The following is a 24,941-nucleotide window of genomic DNA, read 5'->3' on the forward strand; positions in this document are numbered from 1 at the left end:
TGTATGTATGTATGTATGTATGTATGCATGTATGTATATATATATATATATATATATATATAATGTATATATATATATATATATATATATATATATATATATAAATGTGTATATATATGTATATATATATATATATATATATGTATATATATATGTATATATATATATATATGTATATATATATATGTGTGTATATGTATCTAAATACATATGTACATGTGTATGTTCTTCAGGAAGCTGACCAAGGTTTTGAAGAACTATGTGGAGAATGCAGAGAAGCTGACGGAACAGCTGCTGAAGGCCATGAAAGCTCTGGAGTACATATTCAAGTTTATAGTGCGTTCCAGGGTCCTCTTCAACCAGTAAGTGTACACACACACCCCCTACACACCCCTACATACCCCTACACCCCCTATGCCCCCTACACACCCCTACACCCCCTACACCACCCCTACACCCCCTATACCCCCTTACACTACTACCCCTACACACCCCTACACACCCCTACACCCCTACACCCCCTTGACATGGATTTTCAAGCCGATTTCAGTCGAAACTTAAACCTGGCCCCTCAGGAACATTCAATGTCATCTTGGAAAGCAACTCCAGTGTCGATATGACCTTGTGTTTTGAGGTTATTGTCCTGCTTTAAGGTGAATTACTCTCCCAGTGTCCTTTGGAAAGCAGACTGAACCAGGTTTAGCCTGTGCTTACCTCTGTTTTGTTTATTTTTATGCTAAAGATCTCTCTAGTCCTTGCCGATGACAAGCATACCCATAACATGATGCAGCCAATACCACCATGCTTGAAAATATTTAGTGTGGATTTGCCCAAAACAGAACTCTTTTGTATTCAGATGATAAAGTTGATTTCTTTGCCAAAGGTTTTGCAGTTTTACTTTAGTGCCTTATTGCAAACAGGATGTATGTTTGGAATATTTTATTATGTACTACAGGCTTCCTTCTTTTCATTCTGTCTTTTAGGTTATTATTGTGGAGTAACTGCAATGTTGTTGATCCATCCTCAGTTTTCTCCTATCGGAGCCATTAAACTCTGTTACTGTCACAAGTCACAATTGGCCTCATGCTAAAATCCCTGAGTGGTTTCCTTCCTCTCCGGCAACTGAGTTAGGAAGGAGGTCTGTATCTATGTAGTAACTGGATATATTGATACACCATCCAAAGTGTAATTAATAACTTCACCATGCTCAAAGGGATATTCAATGTCTGCTTTTAATTAGTTTTTCCCATCTACCAATAGGTTCCTTTCTTTGCGAGGCATTGGAAAAACCTCCTTGGTCTTTGTCGTTGAATCTGTGTTTGAAATTCACTGCTTGACTGAGGGACCTTACAGATAATTGTATGTGTGGGGTACAGAGATGAGGTAGTCATTAAAAATGTTAAACCCTGTTATTGCACCCAGAGTCCATGCAACTGATTATGTTACTTGTTAAGCACATTTTTTACTCCTGAACTGATTTCGGCTCGTCATAACAAAGGGGTTGAATACTTATCATTATTATGTCTAAAAACATCATTCCATTTTTAACATGAACATGGGGTATTGTGTGTAGGACCGTGACACAACATCTACATTGAATTCATTTTCAATTGAGGCTGTAATAAAACAACATGTGGACAAGGTCAAGTAATGTGGATACCTTCTTGTCCCCCTCAGCAGTGTAGCAGGAAGTAACCCCCTCTAAACATGTCTTGTCCCCCTCAGCAGTGTAGCAGGAAGTAACCCCCTCTAAACACGTCTTGTCCCCCTCAGCAGTATAGCAGGAAGTAACCCCCTCTAAACATGTCTTGTCCCCCTCAGCAGTATAGCAGGAAGTAACCCCCTCTAAACATGTCTTGTCCCCCTCAGCAGTATAGCAGGAAGTAACCCCCTCTAAACATGTCTTGTCCCCCTCAGCAGTATAGCAGGAAGTAACCCCCTCTAAACATGTCTTGTCCCCCTCAGCAGTGTAGCAGGAAGTAACCCCCTCTAAACATGTCTTGTCCCCCTCAGCAGTCCCCTCAGCAGGAAGTAACCCCTCTAAACATGTCTTGTCCCCCCCCAGGAAGTAACCCCCTCTAAACATGTCTTGTCCCCCTCAGCAGTGTAGGAGGAAGTAACCCCCTCTAAACATGTCTTGTCCCCCTCAGCAGTGTAGGAGGAAGTAACCCCTCTAAACATGTCTTGTCCCCCTCAGCAGTATAGGAGGAAGTAACCCCCTCTAAACATGTCTTGTCCCCCTCAGCAGTGTAGCAGGAAGTAACCCCTCTAAACATGTCTTGTCCCCCTCAGCCCCCTCTAAACATGTCTTGTCCCCCTCAGCAGTATAGGAGGAAGTAACCCCCTCTAAACATGTCTTGTCCCCTCAGCAGTGTAGCAGGAAGTAACCCCCTCTAAACATGTCTTGTCCCCCTCAGCAGTATAGGAGGAAGTAACCCCCTCTAAACATGTCTTGTCCCCCTCAGCAGTGTAGGAGGAAGTAACCCCCTCTAAACATGTCTTGTCCCCCTCAGCAGTATAGGAGGAAGTAACCCCCTCTAAACATGTCTTGTCTGTCCCCTCAGCAGTATAGCAGGAAGTAAGATTCCCCTCTAAACATGTCTTGTCCCCCTCAGCAGTACAGTCCAGATTCTGCCTCCATACAAAGTAACCAGATTCTGCCTCTAAACTGTTACAGTCCAGATTGTCCCCCATCAACAGTACAGTCCAGGCCTCCATACAAACTGTTACAGTCCCCCCTCTAAACATGTTCAGTTGTCCCCCTGTTACAGTCCAGATTCTGCCTCCATACAACTGTTAGCAGTTATAGTCCAGGCCTCCATACAAACTGTTAACAGATTCCCCTCTACAAACATGTCTTGTCCCCCTCAGTCCAGTATCCATACAAAGTAACCCCCTCCTAAACATGTCAGTTGTCCCCCTCAGCAGTCCAGATTCTGCCTCCATACAAACTGTAGATTATACAAACTGTTACAGTCCAGATTCTGTAACGTGTGTTTCCATACAAACTGTTACAGTCCAGATTCTGCCTCCATACAAACTGTTACAGTCCAGTTCTGCCTCCATACAAACTGTTACAGTCCAGATTCTGCCTCCATACAAACTGTTACAGTCCAGATTCTGCCTCCATACAAACTGTTACAGTCCAGATTCTGCCTCCATACAAACTGTTTACAGTTCCAGATTTGCCTCCATACAAACTGTTACAGTCCGCCTCCATACAAACTGTTACAGTCCAGTCCATACAAACTGGGATTCTGCCTCCATACAAACTGTTACAGTCCAGATTCTGCCTCCATACAAACTGTTACAGTCCTCTGTCTTGCAAACCTACACAGATTCTGTTACAAACTGTTACAGTCCAGGTTCTGCCTCCATACAAACTGTTACAGTCCAGATTCTTCCTCCATACAAACTGTTACAGTCCAGATTCTGCCTCCATACAAACTGTTACAGTCCAGATTCTGCCTCCATACAAACTGTTACAGTCCAGATTCCTCCATACAAACTGTTACAGTCCAGATTCCTCCATACAAACTGTTACAGTCCAGATTCTGCCTCCATACAAACTGTTCAGTCCAGTATCATTAAAAGTGAAAACTGGTATTTAATCAAATCAATTCTCTGTAATTATTATTACGTGATTATACTAATCATGTAAATGTAATTAACTAGGAAGTCGGGGCACCACGGAAAATATTCAGATTACAAATTTATAATTTTCCTAATTATAACTCTTCAGATATTTTAACATCTGATCAGTTAGTATTTAAATGAATGAATTTTTCTTCACCTCGCGTTAGTCTCATTCCAAACGTCGTAAATTGTTGGTTATCTGCACGAACCCAGTGTTCACTATGAGTCATCCATAAACCAATTGTCTTAATCATTTATTTACATTCACAGAAATGCATAAACAAACAAACAGTAGATCTGGTTACGAGGAAATGACGAGGTTCCCTAGTGGGCTCAGCCAATATGACGGCTTGGTGGACAAAGGGAAGTGGGTGTGGGCTGGGAAGTGGGTGTGGGCTGGGAAGTGGGTGTGGGCTGGGAAGTGGGTGTGGACTGGGAAGTGGGTGTGGACTGGGAAGTGGGTGTGGGCTGGGAAGTGGGTGTGGGCTGGGAAGTGGGTGTGGACTGGGAAGTGGGTGTGGGCTGGGAAGTGGGTGTGGGCTGGGAAGTGGGTGTGGGCTGGGAAGTGGGTGTGGGCTGGGAAGTGGGTGTGGACTGGGAAGTGGGTGTGGGCTGGGAAGTGGGTGTGGGTGTGGACTGAGAAAGAGCGGGAAAGACAAAAGAGTCACTACACACAGTTGATAATTATATTAATTATATCTAGCTGCGGACTAGTAATTCGTGTCTAAGATTTGCTCTTATTCTGTAGGGATCGACAGTCTCAGAGTTGAACCATTTCCCGCTGTGTAGCCAATGCTCGACGTGATGTGGTTAGCATATAGTTAGGTTGGTAAGCAGTTTATAACAGCAATAAGGCACCTCGGGGGTTTGTGATATATGGCCATATACCACGGCTAAGGGCTGTGTCCAGGCCCTCCGCGTGGCGTCATGGGTAAGAACAGCCCTTAGCCGTGGTATAATGGCCATATACCACACCTCGTCTGGCCTGATTCCTTCATTATAAAACAGTTACAAAGCCTTGTACCTGGCGATCGCATCAATAAATCACATGAACTGTTCTTCCCCCTACGTAAAGTATTCCAGATGAATATGCTAATTAATTCATTAATATACGTCTTTTGGTATGCCAGGACTTGCCGTTGTTTTTGGCGCTGGAAGCAGACAGGCTGGAGTAGCCCGCTTGTTTTAGATGCTAACGATGATCAGCAATGATCAAGGTATTTTGGTCTTGTTTGGTATTTGCATGGAGAACCCATGCTGAGCCTACAGTCAGTGGGCCCTGGTTTGATGGGTAGAGAACTGTGATATAACAATGACAGAGAAGTGGCCTACTGGCAACCGGCTACAGGGGGCCTGTTTACATCTCTGTGTGAGCTAACAGCACGTCTCTGTGTGTGGAGGGACTTCATGAAAGGTCTCTAAATCATCGGTTTTAATTCCTCCTCTCCTCCCTTTCTCTCTCCACTCCTTTCTCTCTCCCACTCTCTTCCTCATTCTCTCCTACCACCCCTCTCTCCTCTCCTCCCTTTCAATCTCCACTCCTCTCTCTCTCCCATTCTCTTCCTAAATTCTCTTCTACCTCCCCTCTCTCCTCTTATCCCTCTTCCCAACATCTCTTTTCTCCCCATCCCTCTCTCCTCTCCCTACATCCCTCTCTCCCTCCATCCATCCCTCTCTCCCTCCATCCATCCCTCCCTCCATCCCTCTCTCCCTCCATCCCTCTCTCCTCTCCCTCTATCCATCCCTCTCTCCCTCCATCCCTCTCTCCTCTCCCTCTATCCATCCCTCTCTCCCTCCATCCATCCTTCTCTCCTTCCTACCTCCCTCCGTCCATCCATCCGTCTCTCCTCTTCTCCCTCCATCCATCCATCTCTCCTCTTCTCCCTCCATCCATCCATCTCTCCTCTTCTCCCTCCTCCCTCCCTCCCTCCCTCCCTCCCTCCCTCCCTCCCTCCCTCCCTCCATGTCTCCATCCACCCATCCGTCCATTCGTCTCTCCTCTCCCTCCATCCATCTCTCCTCTTCTCCCTACGTCCCTCCATCCATCTCTCCTCTTCTCCCTATGTCCCTCCATCCATCTCTCCTCTTCTCCCTACGTCCCTCCATCCATCTCTCCTCTCCCTCCTACCTCCCTCCCTCCGTCCATCCGTCTCTCCCCTCCCTCCCTCCCTCCCTCCCTCCCTCCCTCCCTCCCTCCCTCCCTCCCTCCCTCCCTCCCTCCCTCCCTCCCTCCATCCCTCCCTCCCTCCATCCATCCATGTCTCCATCCATCCATCCATCTCTCCTCTTCTCCCTCCTATCTCCCTCTGTCCGTCCATCCGTCTCTCCTCTCTCCCCAGACTGTATGAGAACAAAGGAGAAGCAGACTTCATGGAGTCCTTGAGGAATCTCTTCACTTCCTTCAATGACATGATGAACATCAACTCTGAGAACACAGGCATGGTGAAGGTAGGACATCAATCATATAGTCTGGCTCTGCTTCAGAGTGATGCCTTTTGTGTTTCCATGGTATTTTGTCTCCCTGTGTATATCAGTCTCTAGTTCCCATCTCATGTCCACTATGTGTCTATAGTAGAGGTCGACCAATTATGATTTTTCAACACCGATACCGATTATTGGAGGACCAAAAAAAAGCCAATACTGATTAATTGGCCTAATATTTTTTCTAATTTTTAAAAATATATATATTTGTAATAATGACAATTACAACAATACTGAATGAACAATGAACACTTTTATTTTAACTTAATATAATACATAAATAAAATCTATTTAGTCTCAAATAAATAATGAAACATGTTCAATTTGGTTTAAATAATGCAAAAACAAAGTTTTGGAGAAGAAAGTAAAAGTGCAATATGTGCCATATAAGAAAGCTAACGTTTCAGTTCCTTGCTCAGAACATGAGAACAAATGAAAGTTGGTGGTTCCTTTCAACATGAGTCTTCAATATTCCCCAGGTAAAAAGTTTTAGGTTGTAATTATTATAGGAATTATAGGACTATTTCTCTCTATACCATTTGCATGTCATATACCTTTCACTATTGGATGTTCTAATAGGCACTTTAGTATTGCCAGCCTAATCTTAGGAGTTGATAGGGTTGAAGTCATAACAGCTCTGTGCATCAAGCATTGCTAAGAGCTGCTGGCAAACGCAGTAAAGTTTGAATGAATGTTTACGAGCCTGCTGCTGCCTCAGTCAGACTGCTCTATCAAATCATAGACTTAATTATAACATAATGACACAGAAATACGAGCCTTGGGTCATTAATATGGTCAATTTCCGGAAACTATCATTTTTGAAAACAAAACGTTTATTCGTTCAGTGAAATACGGAACCATTACGTATTTTATCTAACGGGTGGCGTCCTTAAGTCTAAATATTCCTGTTACATTGCACAACCTTCAATGTTATGTCATAATTACGTAAAATTCTGGCAAATTAGTTGGCAACGAGCCAGACGGCCCAAACTGTTGCATATACCCTGACTCTGCCAGACGGCCCAAACTGTTGCATATACCCTGACTCTGCCAGACGGCCCAAACTGCTGCATATACCCTGACTCTGCCAGACGGCCCAAACTGCTGCATATACCCTGACTCTGCCAGACGGCCCAAACTGCTGCATATACCCTGACTCTGCGTGGAACGAACGCAGGGGAAGTTACACAACTTCACCTGGTTAATGTTGCCTGCTGACATGAATTTCTTTGAACTAAATATACAGGTTTAAAAATATATACATCTGTGTATTGATTTTAAGATGTTTATGGTTTTTTCGCAAATGCGTTTTTGTAAAAACCATCCCCCTGTTTGGCGAAGTTGAAGTAGGCTGTGATTCGATGATAAATTAGCGGGCACCACATTGATTATATGCAACGCAGGGCAAGCTGGTTAACCTAGTAATATCATCAACCACTAGTTAACTAGTTTCCTCGTGGAGCAATGTAATCGGCCATAATCGGCGTCCAACAAGGCTGATTACTGATTGTCATGAAAACTTGAAATCGTCCCTAATTAATCGGTCCATATGTATCATGCTCTCCTAGGAGTAAAGGACAATATATAGAGCCAGTCCATAGTTTGGACACATCTACTCATTCAAGGGTTTTTCTATATTTTTGTACTATGTTCTACAATGTAGAATAATAGTGAAGACATCAAAAAACTATGAAATAACACATATGGAATCATGTAGTAACTAAAAAAAAGTGTTAAACAAAAATATTTTAGAATTTAGATTCTTCAAAGTAGTTCATATCCAAGCAAGTCTCTGAACAGTTGATGTTGAGATGTGTCTGTTACTTTAACTCTGAAGCATTTATTTGGGCTGCAATCTGAGGTGCAGTTAACTCTAATGAACGTATCCTCTGCAGCAGAGGTAATTCTGGGTCTTCTTTTCCTGTGGCGGTCCTCATGAGAGCCAGTTTAATCACAGCGCTTGATGGTTTTTGTTACTGCATTTGAAGAAACGTTAAAAGTTCTTGAAAATTTCCCAGGATTGACTGACCTTCATGTCTTAAAGTAATGATGGACTGTCGTTTGTCTTTGCTTATTTGAGCTGTTTTTTTTACCAAATAGCTTCTGTATACCACCCATGCCTTGTCACAACATAACACAACTGATTGGCTCAAATGCATTAAGAAAGGAAAGAAATTCCACAAATTAACTTTTAACAAGGCACACCTGTTAATGGAAATGCATTCCAGGTGACTACCTCATGAAGCTGGTTGAGAGAATGCCAAGAGTGTGCAAAGCTGTCATCAAGGCAAAGGGTGGCTATTTGAAATATACAATATATTTTGATTTGTATAATTAACACTTTTTTGTTTACTACATGATTCCATATGTGTTATTTCATTAGTTTTCACTTATTATTCTACAATGTAGAAAATAGTAAAAAAAAAAAACTGGAATAAGTAGATGTGTCCAGACTTTTGACTGGTACTGTATCTCCTATTGTTGTCTGTGTGTTGTTCCATTCTTTATTCATTGTCTATCTGAATAGATCTCTCCATGTGGCTCCCTCCCCTCTTTATTCATTGTCTATCTGAATAGATCTCTCCATGTGCCTCCCTCCCCTCTGTGTTCATATGTATTTCTTCTGCAACTGTTATCTATGTCTGTGTTCTCTCTCTGACCTGTTCTGTGTCCCGACGTATCTCTCTCGCTCTCTCATGCGCTCTCTGACCTGTTCTGTGTCCCGGGGCTTCTCTGCGTTCTTCCTCTTTAGCTCCTCCTCAAGGTATTTTCTGATCCCTCCCTCCCTCCCTCCCTCCCTCCCTCCCTCCTAATTACTGATGGCTCTAGACAAGCATAACGACTGATGGCTCTAGACAAGCATAATGACTGATGGCTCTAGGACAAGCATAATGACTGATGACTCTAGACAAGCATAATGACTGATGGCTCTAGACAAGCATAACGACTGATGGCTCTAGACAAGCATAATGACTGATGGCTCTAGACAAGCATAATGACTGATGGCTCTAGACAAGCATAACGACTGATGGCTCTAGACAAGCATAACGACTGATGGCTCTAGACAAGCATAACGACTGATGGCTCTAGACAACCATAATGACTGATGGCTCTAGACAAGCATAATGACTGATGGTTCTAGACAAGCATAATGACTGATGGTTCTAGACTAGCATAACGACTGATGGCTCTAGACAAGCATAATGACTGATGACTCTAGACAAGCATAATAACTGATGGCTCTAGACAAGCATAATGACTCTAGACAAGCATAATGACTGATGGCTCTAGACAAGCATAATGACTCTAGACAAGCATAATGACTGATGACTCTAGACAAGCATAATGACTCTAGACAAGCATAATGACTGATGGCTCTAGACAAGCATAATGACTCTAGACAAGCATAATGACTGATGACTCTAGACAAGCATAATGACTGATGACTCTAGACAAGCATAACGACTGATGTCTCTAGACAAGCATGACGACTGATGGCTCTAGACAAGCATAACGACTGATGGCTCTAGACAAGCATAATGACTGATGGCTCTAGACAAGCATAATGACTGATGGCTCTAGACAAGCATAATGACTGATGACTCTAGACAAGCATAATGACTGATGGCTCTAGACAAGCATAATGACTCTAGACAAGCATAACGACTGATGACTCTAGACAAGCATGACTCTAGACAAGCATAACAACTGATGACTCTAGACAAGCATAACGACTGATGACTCTAGACAAGCATAACGACTGATGACTCTAGACAAGCATAATGACTCTAGACAAGCATAATGACTCTAGACAAGCATAACGACTGATGACTCTAGACAAGCATAACGACTGATGGCTCTAGACAAGCATAATGACTGATGGCTCTAGACAAGCATAATGACTGATGACTCTAGACAAGCATAATGACTCTAGACAAGCATAATGACTCTAGACAAGCATAACGACTGATGACTCTAGACAACCATAATGACTGATGGCTCTAGACAAGCATAATGACTCTAGACAAGCATAACGACTGATGACTCTAGACAACCATAATGACTGATGGCTCTAGACAAGCATAATGACTCTAGACAAGCATAATGACTGATGACTCTAGACAAGCATAATGACTGATGACTCTAGACAAGCATAATGACTGATGACTCTAGACAAGCATAATGACTGATGGCTCTAGACAAGCATAATGACTCTAGACAAGCATAATGACTGATGGCTCTAGACAAGCATAATGACTGATGACTCTAGACAAGCATAATGACTGATGACTCTAGACAAGCATAATGACTCTAGACAAGCATAATGACTGATGGCTCTAGACAAGCATAATGACTCTAGACAAGCATAATGACTGATGACTCTAGACAAGCATAATGACTGATGACTCTAGACAAGCATAACGACTGATGTCTCTAGACAAGCATGACGACTGATGGCTCTAGACAAGCATAACGACTGATGGCTCTAGACAAGCATAATGACTGATGGCTCTAGACAAGCATAATGACTGATGGCTCTAGACAAGCATAATGACTGATGACTCTAGACAAGCATAATGACTCTAGACAAGCATAATGACTGATGGCTCTAGACAAGCATAATGACTCTAGACAAGCATAATGACTGATGACTCTAGACAAGCATAACGACTGATGGCTCTAGACAAGCATAACGACTGATGGCTCTAGACAAGCATAACGACTGATGGCTCTAGACAAGCATAACGACTGATGGTTCTAGACAAGCATAACGACTGATGGCTCTAGACAAGCATAATGACTGATGGCTCTAGACAAGCATAATGACTGATGGCTCTAGACAAGCATAATGACTGATGACTCTAGACAAGCATAATGACTGATGGCTCTAGACAAGCATAATGACTCTAGACAAGCATAACGACTGATGACTCTAGACAAGCATAACAACTGATGACTCTAGACAAGCATAACGGCTGATGGCTCTAGACAAGCATAATGACTGATGGCTCTAGACAAGCATAATGACTGATGACTCTAGACAAGCATAATGACTCTAGACAAGCATAATGACTCTAGACAAGCATAACGACTGATGGCTCTAGACAAGCATAATGACTGATGGCTCTAGACAAGCATAATGACTGATGGCTCTAGACAAGCATAATGACTGATGGCTCTAGACAAGCATAATGACTGATGGCTCTAGACAAGCATAATGACTGATGGCTCTAGACAAGCATAATGACTGATGACTAGACAAGCATAATGACTGATGACTCTAGACAAGCATAATGACTGATGGCTCTAGACAAGCATAATGACTCTAGACAAGCATAATGACTGATGGCTCTAGACAAGCATAATGACTGATGGCTCTAGACAAGCATAATGACTGATGGCTCTAGACAAGCATAATGACTGGCTCTAGACAAGCATAATGACTGATGACTCTAGACAAGCATAATGACTCTAGACAAGCATAATGACTGATGGCTCTAGACAAGCATAATGACTAGACAAGCATAATGACTGATGACTAGACAAGCATAATGACTGATGACTCTAGACAAGCATAATGACTGATGGCTCTAGACAAGCATAACGACTGATGGCTCTAGACAAGCATAATGACTGATGGCTCTAGACAAGCATAATGACTGATGGCTCTAGACAAGCATAATGACTGATGGCTCTAGACAAGCATAATGACTGATGGCTCTAGACAAGCATAATGACTGATGACTCTAGACAAGCATAATGACTGATGGCTCTAGACAAGCATAATGACTCTAGACAAGCATAACGACTGATGACTCTGATGACTCTAGACAAGCATAACAACTGATGACTCTAGACAAGCATAACGACTGATGACTCTAGACAAGCATAACGACTGATGACTCTAGACAAGCATAATGACTCTAGACAAGCATAATGACTCTAGACAAGCATAACGACTGATGACTCTAGACAAGCATAACGACTGATGGCTCTAGACAAGCATAATGACTGATGGCTCTAGACAAGCATAATGACTGATGACTCTAGACAAGCATAATGACTCTGCATAATGACTCTAGACAAGCATAACGACTGATGACTCTAGACAACCATAATGACTGATGGCTCTAGACAAGCATAATGACTCTAGACAAGCATAACGACTGATGACTCTAGACAACCATAATGACTGATGGCTCTAGACAAGCATAATGACTCTAGACAAGCATAATGACTGATGACTCTAGACAAGCATAATGACTGATGACTCTAGACAAGCATAATGACTGATGACTCTAGACAAGCATAATGACTCTAGACAAGCATAATGACTGATGACTCTAGACAAGCATAACAACTGATGGCTCTAGACAAGCATAACGACTGATGGTTCTAGACAAGCATAACGACTGATGGCTCTAGACAAGCATAATGACTGATGGCTCTAGACAAGCATAATGACTGATGGCTCTAGACAAGCATAATGACTGATGACTCTAGACAAGCATAATGACTGATGGCTCTAGACAAGCATAATGACTCTAGACAAGCATAACGACTGATGACTCTAGACAAGCATAACAACTGATGACTCTAGACAAGCATAACGGCTGATGGCTCTAGACAAGCATAACGACTGATGGCTCTAGACAAGCATAATGACTGATGACTCTAGACAAGCATAATGACTCTAGACAAGCATAATGACTCTAGACAAGCATAACGACTGATGACTCTAGACAAGCATAACGACTGATGACTCTAGACAAGCATAACGACTGATGGCTCTAGACAAGCATAATGACTGATGGCTCTAGACAAGCATAATGACTGATGACTCTAGACAAGCATAACGACTGATGACTCTAGACAAGCATAATGACTCTAGACAAGCATAACGACTGATGACTCTAGACAAGCATAACGACTGATGGCTCTAGACAAGCATAACGACTGATGGCTCTAGACAAGCATAATGACTGATGACTCTAGACAAGCATAATGACTCTAGACAAGCATAATGACTCTAGACAAGCATAACGACTGATGACTCTAGACAACCATAATGACTGATGGCTCTAGACAAGCATAATGACTCTAGACAAGCATAACGACTGATGACTCTAGACAACCATAATGACTGATGGCTCTAGACAAGCATAATGACTGATGGCTCTAGACAAGCATAATGACTCTAGACAAGCATAACGACTGATGGCTCTAGACAAGCATAATGACTGATGGCTCTAGACAAGCATAATGACTGATGACTCTAGACAAGCATAATGACTGATGGCTCTAGACAAGCATAATGACTGATGGCTCTAGACAAGCATAATGACTGATGGCTCTAGACAAGCATAATGACTCTAGACAAGCATAATGACTGATGGCTCTAGACAAGCATAATGACTCTAGACAAGCATAACGACTGATGGCTCTAGACAAGCATAATGACTGATGGCTCTAGACAAGCATAATGACTGATGACTCTAGACAAGCATAATGACTGATGACTCTAGACAAGCATAATGACTGATGGCTCTAGACAAGCATAATGACTGATGGCTCTAGACAAGCATAATGACTGATGGCTCTAGACAAGCATAATGACTCTAGACAAGCATAATGACTGATGGCTCTAGACAAGCATAATGACTGATGGCTCTAGACAAGCATAACGACTGATGGCTCTAGACAAGCATAATGACTGATGGCTCTAGACAAGCATAATGACTGATGGCTCTAGACAAGCATAATGACTGACTCTAGACAAGCATAATGACTGATGGCTCTAGACAAGCATAACGACTGATGGCTCTAGACAAGCATAATGACTGATGACTCTAGACAAGCATAATGACTGATGGCTCTAGACAAGCATAATGACTCTAGACAAGCATAATGACTGATGGCTCTAGACAAGCATAATGACTCTAGACAAGCATAATGACTGATGACTCTAGACAAGCATAATGACTCTAGACAAGCATAATGACTGATGGCTCTAGACAAGCATAATGACTCTAGACAAGCATAATGACTGATGACTCTAGACAAGCATAATGACTGATGACTCTAGACAAGCATAACGACTGATGGCTCTAGACAAGCATAACGACTGATGGCTCTAGACAAGCATAACGACTGATGGCTCTAGACAAGCATAACGACTGATGGCTCTAGACAAGCATAATGACTGATGGCTCTAGACAAGCATAATGACTGATGGCTCTAGACAAGCATAATGACTGATGACTCTAGACAAGCATAATGACTGACTCTAGACAAGCATAATGACTCTAGACAAGCATAATGACTGATGACTCTAGACAAGCATATGACTCTAGACAAGCATAACAACTGATGACTCTAGACAAGCATAATGACTGATGACTCTAGACAAGCATAATGACTGATGACTCTAGACAAGCTAATGACTCTAGACAAGCATAATGACTCTAGACAAGCATAACGACTGATGACTCTAGACAAGCATAACGACTGATGGCTCTAGACAAGCATAATGACTGATGGCTCTAGACAAGCATAATGACTGATGACTCTAGACAAGCATAATGACTCTAGACAAGCATAATGACTCTAGACAAGCATAACGACTGATGACTCTAGACAACCATAATGACTGATGGCTCTAGACAAGCATAATGACTCTAGACAAGCATAACGACTGATGACTCTAGACAAGCATAATGACTGATGGCTCTAGACAAGCATAATGACTCTAGACAAGCATAATGACTGATGACTCTAGACAAGCATAATGACTGATGACTCTAGACAAGCATAATGACTGATGACTCTAGACAAGCATAATGACTCTAGACAAGCATAATGACTGATGACTCTAGACAAGCATAACAACTGATGGCTCTAGACAAGCATAACGACTGATGGCTCTAGACAAGCATAACGACTGATGGCTCTAGACAAGCATAATGACTGATGGCTCTAGACAAGCATAATGACTGATGGCTCTAGACAAGCATAATGACTGATGACTCTAGACAAGCATAATGACTGATGGCTCTAGACAAGCATAATGACTCTAGACAAGCATAATGACTGATGACTCTAGACAAGCATAATGACTGATGACTCTAGACAAGCATAACGACTGATGGCTCTAGACAAGCATAATGACTGATGGCTCTAGACAAGCATAATGACTGATGGCTCTAGACAAGCATAATGACTCTAGACAAGCATAATGACTCTAGACAAGCATAATGACTGATGACTCTAGACAAGCATAATGACTGATGACTCTAGACAAGCATAATGACTGATGGCTCTAGACAAGCATAATGACTGATGGCTCTAGACAAGCATAATGACTGATGACTCTAGACAAGCATAATGACTGATGACTCTAGACAAGCATAATGACTCTAGACAAGCATAACGACTGATGACTCTAGACAAGCATAACGACTGATGGCTCTAGACAAGCATAATGACTGATGGCTCTAGACAAGCATAATGACTGATGACTCTAGACAAGCATAATGACTCTAGACAAGCATAATGACTCTAGACAAGCATAACGACTGATGACTCTAGACAACCATAATGACTGATGGCTCTAGACAAGCATAATGACTGATGGCTCTAGACAAGCATAATGACTCTAGACAAGCATAACGACTGATGGCTCTAGACAAGCATAATGACTGATGGCTCTAGACAAGCATAATGACTGATGACTCTAGACAAGCATAATGACTGATGGCTCTAGACAAGCATAATGACTGATGGCTCTAGACAAGCATAATGACTGATGACTAGACAAGCATAATGACTGATGACTCTAGACAAGCATAATGACTGATGGCTCTAGACAAGCATAACGACTGATGGCTCTAGACAAGCATAATGACTGATGGCTCTAGACAAGCATAATGACTGATGGCTCTAGACAAGCATAATGACTGATGACTCTAGACAAGCATAATGACTGATGACTCTAGACAAGCATAATGACTGATGACTCTAGACAAGCATAATGACTCTAGACAAGCATAACGACTCTAGACAAGCATAATGACTGATGACTCTAGACAAGCATAACGACTGATGGCTCTAGACAAGCATAATGACTGATGGCTCTAGACAAGCATAATGACTGATGGCTCTAGACAAGCATAATGACTGATGGCTCTAGACAAGCATAATGACTGATGGCTCTAGACAAGCATAATGACTGATGGCTCTAGACAAGCATAATGACTGATGGCTCTAGACAAGCATAATGACTGATGACTCTAGACAAGCATAATGACTGATGGCTCTAGACAAGCATAATGACTCTAGACAATGACTGATGGCTCTAGACAAGCATAATGACTGATGGCTCTAGACAAGCATAATGACTGATGGCTCTAGACAAGCATAATGACTGATGACTCTAGACAAGCATAATGACTGATGGCTCTAGACAAGCATAATGACTGATGGCTCTAGACAAGCATAATGACTGATGGCTCTAGACAAGCATAATGACTCTAGACAAGCATAATGACTGATGGCTCTAGACAAGCATAATGACTGATGGCTCTAGACAAGCATAATGACTGATGACTCTAGACAAGCATAATGACTGATGACTCTAGACAAGCATAATGACTGATGGCTCTAGACAAGCATAATGACTGATGGCTCTAGACAAGCATAATGACTGATGGCTCTAGACAAGCATGGACTGATGGCTCTAGACAAGCATAATGACTGATGACTCTAGACAAGCATAATGACTGATGGCTCTAGACAAGCATAATGACTGATGACTCTAGACAAGCATAATGACTCTAGACAAGCATAGACAAGCATAATGACTGATGGCTCTAGACAAGCATAATGACTGATGACTCTAGACAAGCATAACGACTGATGGCTCTAGACAAGCATAATGACTGATGGCTCTAGACAAGCATAATGACTGATGGCTCTAGACAAGCATAATGACTGATGGCTCTAGACAAGCATAATGACTGATGGCTCTAGACAAGCATAATGACTGATGGCTCTAGACAAGCATAATGACTGATGGCTCTAGACAAGCATAATGACTGATGCATAATGACTCTAGACAAGCATAATGACTGATGCATAATGCTCTAGACAAGCATAATGACTGATGACTCTAGACAAGCATAATGGACTGATGACTGATCTAGACAATGCATAATGACTGATGGCTCTAGACAAGCATAATGACTGATGGCTCTAGACAAGCATAAATGATGGCTCTAGACAAGCATAATGACTGATGGCTCTAGACAAGCATAATGACTGATGGCTCTAGACAAGCATAATGACTGATGGCTCTAGACAAGCATAATGACTGATGACTCTAGACAAGCATAACTGACTGATGGCTCTAGACAAGCATAATGACTGATGGCTCTAGACAAGCATAATGACTGATGGCTCTAGACAAGCATAATGACTGATGGCTCTAGACAAGCATAATGACTGATGGCTCTAGACAAGCATAATGAATGACTCTGCATGATGGCTCTAGACAAGCATAATGACTGATGGCTCTAGACAAGCATAATGACTGATGGCTCTAGACAAGCATAATGACTGATGGCTCTAGACAAGCATAATGACTGATGGCTCTAGACAAGCATAATGACTGATGACTCTAGACAAGCATAATGACTGACTCTAGACAAGCATAATGACTGATGGCTCTAGACAAGCATAATGACTGATGACTCTAGACAAGCATAATGACTGATGGCTCTAGACAAGCATAATGACTGATGGCTCTAGACAAGCATAATGACTGATGGCTCTAGACAAGCATAATGACTGATGGCTCTAGACAAGCATAATGACTGATGGCTCTAGACAAGCATAACGACTGATGGCTCTAGACAAGCATAATGACTGATGGCTCTAGACAAGCATAATGACTGATGGCTCTAGACAAGCATAATGACTGATGGCTCTAGACAAGCATAATGACTGATGGCTCTAGACAAGCATAATGACTGATGGCTCTAGACAAGCATAATGACTGATGGCTCTAGACAAGCATAATGACTGATGGCTCTAGACAAGCATAATGACTGATGGCTCTAGACAAGCATAACAAGACTGATGGCTCTAGACAAGCATAATGACTGATGGCTCTAGACAAGCATAATGACTGATGGCTCTAGACAAGCATAATGACTGATGGCTCTAGACAAGCATAATGACTGATGGCTCTAGACAAGCATAATGACTGATGGCTCTAGACAAGCATAATGACTGATGGCTCTAGACAAGCATAATGACTGATGGCTCTAGACAAGCATAATGACTGATGGCTCTAGACAAGCATAATGACTGATGACTCTAGACAAGCATAATGACTGATGGCTCTAGACAAGCATAATGACTGATGGCTCTAGACAAGCATAATGACTGATGGCTCTAGACAAGCATAATGACTGATGGCTCTAGACAAGCATAATGACTGATGGCTCTAGACAAGCATAATGACTGATGGCTCTAGACAAGCATAATGACTGATGGCTCTAGACAAGCATAATGACTGATGGCTCTAGACAAGCATAATGACTGATGGCTCTAGACAAGCATAATGACTGATGGCTCTAGACAAGCATAATGACTGATGGCTCTAGACAAGCATAATGACTGATGGCTCTAGACAAGCATAATGACTGATGGCTCTAGACAAGCATAATGACTGATGGCTCTAGACAAGCATAATGACTGATGGCTCTAGACAAGCATAATGACTGATGGCTCTAGACAAGCATAACGACTGATGGCTCTAGACAAGCATAATGACTGATGGCTCTAGACAAGCATAACGACTGATGGCTCTAGACAAGCATAACGACTGATGGCTGTAGACAAGCATAATGACTGATGGCTCTAGACAAGCATAATGACTGATGGCTCTAGACAAGCATAATGACTGATGCATAATGACTGGGATGGCTCTAGACAAGCATAATGACTGATGGCTCTAGACAAGCATAATGACTGATGGCTCTAGACAAGCATAATGACTGATGACTCTAGACAACCATAATGACTCTAGACAAGCATAATGACTGATGGCTCTAGACAAGCATAATGACTGATGGCTCTAGACAAGCATAATGACTGATGGCTCTAGACAAGCATAATGACTGATGGCTCTAGACAAGCATATCTGTGACTGATGGCTCTAGACAAGCATAATGACTGATGGCTCTAGACAAGCATAATGACTGATGGCTCTAGACAAGCATAATGACTGATGGCTCTAGACAAGCATAATGACTGATGGCTCTTGACAAGCATAATGACTGATGGCTCTAGACAAGCATAATGACTGATGGCTCTAGACAAGCATAATGACTGATGGCTCTAGACAAGCATAATGACTGATGGCTCTAGACAAGCATAATGACTGATGGCTCTAGACAAGCATAATGACTGATGGCTCTAGACAAGCATAATGACTGATGGCTCTTGACAAGCATAATGATCTGATGGCTCTAGACAAGCATAATGACTGATGGCTCTAGACAAGCATAATGACTGATGGCTCTAGACAAGCATAATGACTGATGGCTCTAGACAAGCATAATGACTGATGGCTCTAGACAAGCATAATGACTGATGGCTCTAGACAAGCATAATGACTGATGGCTCTAGACAAGCATAATGACTGATGGCTCTAGACAAGCATAATGACTGATGACTCTTAGACAAGCATAACTACTGAAATGGCTCTAGACAAGCATAATGACTGATGGCTCTAGACAAGCATAATGACTGATGGCTCTAGACAAGCATAATGACATGACCTGTGCTCTAGACAAGCATAATGACTGATGGCTCTAGACAAGCATAATGGCTGATGGCTCTAGACAAGCATAATGACTGATGACTCTAGACAAGCATAATCTGATGGCTCTAGACAAGCATAATGACACATCCTGTCATACAAAATATTGTGATATTATAGTTACCATGTTCAACATTCTAGTGAGGTCATTATCTGTGACCCAGTTGGTCATCTAATCACCTTTAAGATCAGGGATCATCCTAATGGTTTTGTTTTATCCAGGGCGCAGCGTTGAGATACTGTCCCCACCATTGAACTGACGTCAAACTGGTCTTCGATCCCAAGGAGCTCAGGTAGGTTTCATCAGGCTCTGAAACTGCTGTCTCGTGCTGAATATGTTACACTATACACTATGATGTACACTATACTACTATACATTATCTGTGACTCCTGTTAGACTATACTGTAATGTCATTATCTACGTTTTAACACATCTGGTTATGTACACTGTACACTATACTATACATTATCTATGATTTAACACTCTGGTTATCTGTACACTGTTACACTATACTGTACATTCATCTATGTTTTAGCACATCTGGAATTATGTACACTATCTGTGACTCCTGAATACTGTAATATCATTATCTGTGACTCCTGAATAATGTAATGTCATTATCTGTGACTCCTGAATACTCTAATGTCATTATCTGTGACTCCTGAATACTGTTTGTGTCATTATCTGTGACTCCTGAATACTCTAGTATCATTATCTGTGACTCCTGAATACTGTAGTATCATTATCTGTGACTCCTGAATACTCAATATCATTATCTGTGACTCCTGAATACTGTAGTATCATTATCTGTGACTCCTGAATACTGTAGTATCATTATCTGTGACTCCTGAATACTGTAGTGTCATTATCTGTGACTCCTGTTAGACCTGAACTGTAATGTCATTATCTGTGACTCCGGAATGCTATAGTATCATTATCTGTGACTCCTGAATACTGTAGTATCATTATCTGTGACTCCTGAATACTGTAGTGTCATTATCTGTGACTCCTGTTAGACCTGAACTGTAATGTCATTATCTGTGACTCCTGAATACTGTAGTATCATTATCTGTGACACCTGAATACTCTAGTATCATTATCTGTGACTCCTGAATACTCTAGTATCATTATCTGTGACTCCTGAATACTGTAGTATCATTATCTGTGACTCCTGAATACTGTAGATCATTATCTTTGACTCCTGAATACTCTAGTATCATTATCTGTGACTCTGAATACTCTAGTATCATTATCTGTGACTCCTGACTGTACTGTAGTATCATTATCTGTGACTCCTGAATACTGTTGTGTCATTATCTTTGACTCCTGAATACTCTAGTGTCATTATCTATGACTCCTGAATACTGTAGTATCATTATCTGTGACTCCTGAATACTGTAGTGTCATTATCTGTGACTCCTGTTAGACCTACTGCAATGTCATTATCTGTGACTCCTGAATTAGACTATCATTATCTGTGACTCCTGAATACTGTAGTATCATTATCTGTGACTCCTGAATTAGACTCTAGTATCATTATCTGTGACTCCTGAATACTGTAGTGTCATTATCTGTGACTCCTGAATACTGTAGAGTCATTATCTGTGACTCAGTTCGACTGAACTGTAAATACTGTGCTCTTTTATCTGTGACTCCTGTTAGACTATACTATTTTAGATCATTATCGGTGACTTCTGAATACTTAGTCATGAACAGTGACTCCTGAATACTGTAGTCATTATCTGTGACTCCAGTTCGACTGTACTGTAGTGTTTTTATCTGTGACTCCTGTTAGACTATACTGTAGTGTCATTATCTGTGACTCCTGTTAGACTACACTGTAGTGTCATTATCTGGTGACTCCTGAATACTGTAGTCATTATCTGTGACTCCTGAATACTGTAGTCATTATCTGTGACTCAGTTAGACTGTACTGTAGTGTTTTTATCTGTGACTCCTGTTAGACTATACTATAGTGTCATTATCTGTGACTCCTGTTAGACTACACTGTAGTGTCATTATCACTGACTCCTGAATACTGTAGTGTCATTATCTGTGACTGTTAGACAACCTGAATACTGTGTCATTATCTGTGACTCCTGAATACTGTAGTCATTATCTGTGACTCCTGTTCGACTGTACTATAGTGTCATTATCTGTACATGTAAGGATGCCAGAAGCTAAGGAAGAGGTGCAGTAGTGAATCTGAAAAAGCCGTGAGTTACAAAGTCAATCTAAGAAATGAAGACACGTGTAAATGATTTGACTGATTAAGGTAAAGCGCTCTGACATGAAGAAGAGAGACTAAAGAGCTCAGTGGGTTTTGTCTCGTCAGTAATCGTCTCTTTGAAATCACATTCTGTGTTTTAGAGATTGTCTTCCCTTTATTTTATTTTATTTTTTGGGGGGGTGGGGTGTGATTATCTTTAACAGTTATTAAACTTGAACAGGATTAAAGAACTGATTTGATATTGTGGCTTGTGCAGTGTGAGTGGTCACACCTCGTTATCCTCAAGCTACTTACCTTTAGGCTCTGTGCTTCTCTCTCTCTCACACACACACACACACACACACACACACACACACAGACACCACTTAACATTCACCAGCTGTACCATGTGGGTTGGTTATATATAGTCCCGGTTGCCGTGGGAACGTGGAACTGCTGCTTCACCAACAATGCAGTGGTTAATCTGACCTGCCATGAATGTTATATCATCCTATTGATTTAATTTGACAAAATAACATTTCAATTAGAAACGCTTTTATAAAGGTGCACATCAAGGTTTTGGCAAATCAATATATCACTAGATCAATATATAATTAGATCAATATATCACTAGATCAATATATCACTATATAACTATCACTAGATCAATATATCACTAGATCAATATATCACTAGATCAATATATCACTATATAACTATCACTAGATCAATATATCAATATATCACTAGATCAATATATCACTAGATCAATATATCACTATATCACTAGATCAATATATCACTAGATCACTAGATCAATATATCAATATATCACTATATCAATATATCACTATATCACTAGATCAATATATCACTATATCAATATATCACTATATCAATATTACTAGATTAATAGATCACTGTTTCACTAGATTACTAGATTAATAGAGCACTAGATTAATAGGACACTAGATTAATAGATCACTAGGACACTAGATTAATAGATCACTAGATTACTAGATTAATAGAGCACTAGATTAATAGGACACTAGATTAATAGATCACTAGGACACTAGATTAATAGATCACTAGGACACTAGATTAATAGATCACTAGGACACTAGATTACTAGATGAATAGATCACTAGGCCACAAGCTTAATAGATCACTAGATTAATAGATCACTAGGTTAATAGATCACTAGGTTAATAGATCACTAGGTTAATAGATCACTAGGCCACAAGCTTAATAGATCACTAGATTAATAGATCACTAGGTTAATAGATCACTAGTTTAATAGATCACTAGGTTAATAGATCACTAGTTTAATAGATCACTACTACACAAGATTAATAGATCACTGGGACACTAGATTAATAGATCACTAGATCACTAGATTAATAGATCACTAGATTAATAGATCACTAGGACACTAGGACACTATATTAATATATTACTAGATTACTATATAACTAGATCACTAGGACACTAGATTAATAGATCACTAGATTAATAGATCGCTAGGACCCTAGATTAATAGATCACTAGGACACTATATTAATATATTACTAGATTACTATATCACTAGATCACTAGGACACTATTAATAGATCACTAGATTAATAGATCACTAGATTAATAGATCACTAGATTAATAGATCGCTAGATTAATAGATCGCTAGGACCCTAGATTAATAGATCACTAGATTAATAGATCATTAGATTAATAGATCACTAGATTAATAGATCGCTAGGACACTATATTAATAGATCGCTAGGACACTAGATTATTAGATCAATAGATCACTAGATCACTAGATTACTAGATCACTAGATTACTAGATCACTAGATTAATAGATCACTAGATTAATAGATCACTAGGACACTAGATTAATAGATCACTAGGACACTAGATTAATAGATCACTAGATTAATAGATCACTAGGACACTAGATTAATAGATCACTAGGACACTAGATTAATAGATCACTAGGACACTAGATTAATAGATCACTAGGACACTAGATTAATAGATCACTAGGACACTAGATTAATAGATCACTAGGACACTAGATTAATAGATCACTAGGACACTATATTAATATATTACTAGATTACTATATAACTAGATCACTAGATCACTAGATCACTAGATTACTAGATTAATAGATCACTAGATTAATAGATCGCTAGGACCCTAGATTAATAGATCACTAGGACACTATATTAATATATTACTAGATTACTATATCACTAGATCACTAGGACACTATTAATAGATCACTAGATCACTCCATATATTAATAGATTACAAGATTAATATATCACTATATCACTAGGACACTAGATCAATAGATCACTAGGACACTAGATCAATAGATCACTAGGACACTAGATCAATAGATCACTAGGACACTAGGACACTAGATTAATAGATTACTAGATCACTATATTAATAGATCACTAGATTAATAGATTAATAATCACTAGGACACTAGATGAATAGATTACTAGATCACTCCAGTTTTACAGACTAGCTGATGTAATATTGGAACATAAGGGTCTGTTTTTGTTATACATCTATGGATTTAGTTTTAAACCTCAACCTGAGATGTTCGTCCTTATTCACTAGCGTTCTACATTCATGAAGCTGAGCTGTTCAACTGCTCACGCAGAACAAAGTCTAGCCTACGTTGACTGAATGTTAAATATGTTGTTCTGACGTTAT

The 24,941-nt window shown here is 40.7% G+C and overlaps 1 protein-coding gene across 1 annotated transcript in view; it reads left to right on the forward strand.

Moving 5' to 3' along the window:
- Positions 1–24,941, forward strand: part of LOC135570124 (dedicator of cytokinesis protein 1-like) — a 157,868-nt gene that overhangs the window by 80,792 nt on the left and 52,135 nt on the right. Inside the window, 3 exon segments of the mRNA XM_065016192.1 lie at positions 234–362; positions 5,976–6,084; positions 20,225–20,295. Coding sequence (XP_064872264.1) covers positions 234–362; positions 5,976–6,084; positions 20,225–20,295 — 309 coding nt within the window.

This window comes from Oncorhynchus nerka, unplaced genomic scaffold, assembly GCF_034236695.1.
Source record: "Oncorhynchus nerka isolate Pitt River unplaced genomic scaffold, Oner_Uvic_2.0 unplaced_scaffold_1087, whole genome shotgun sequence".
NCBI lineage: Eukaryota > Metazoa > Chordata > Actinopteri > Salmoniformes > Salmonidae > Oncorhynchus > Oncorhynchus nerka.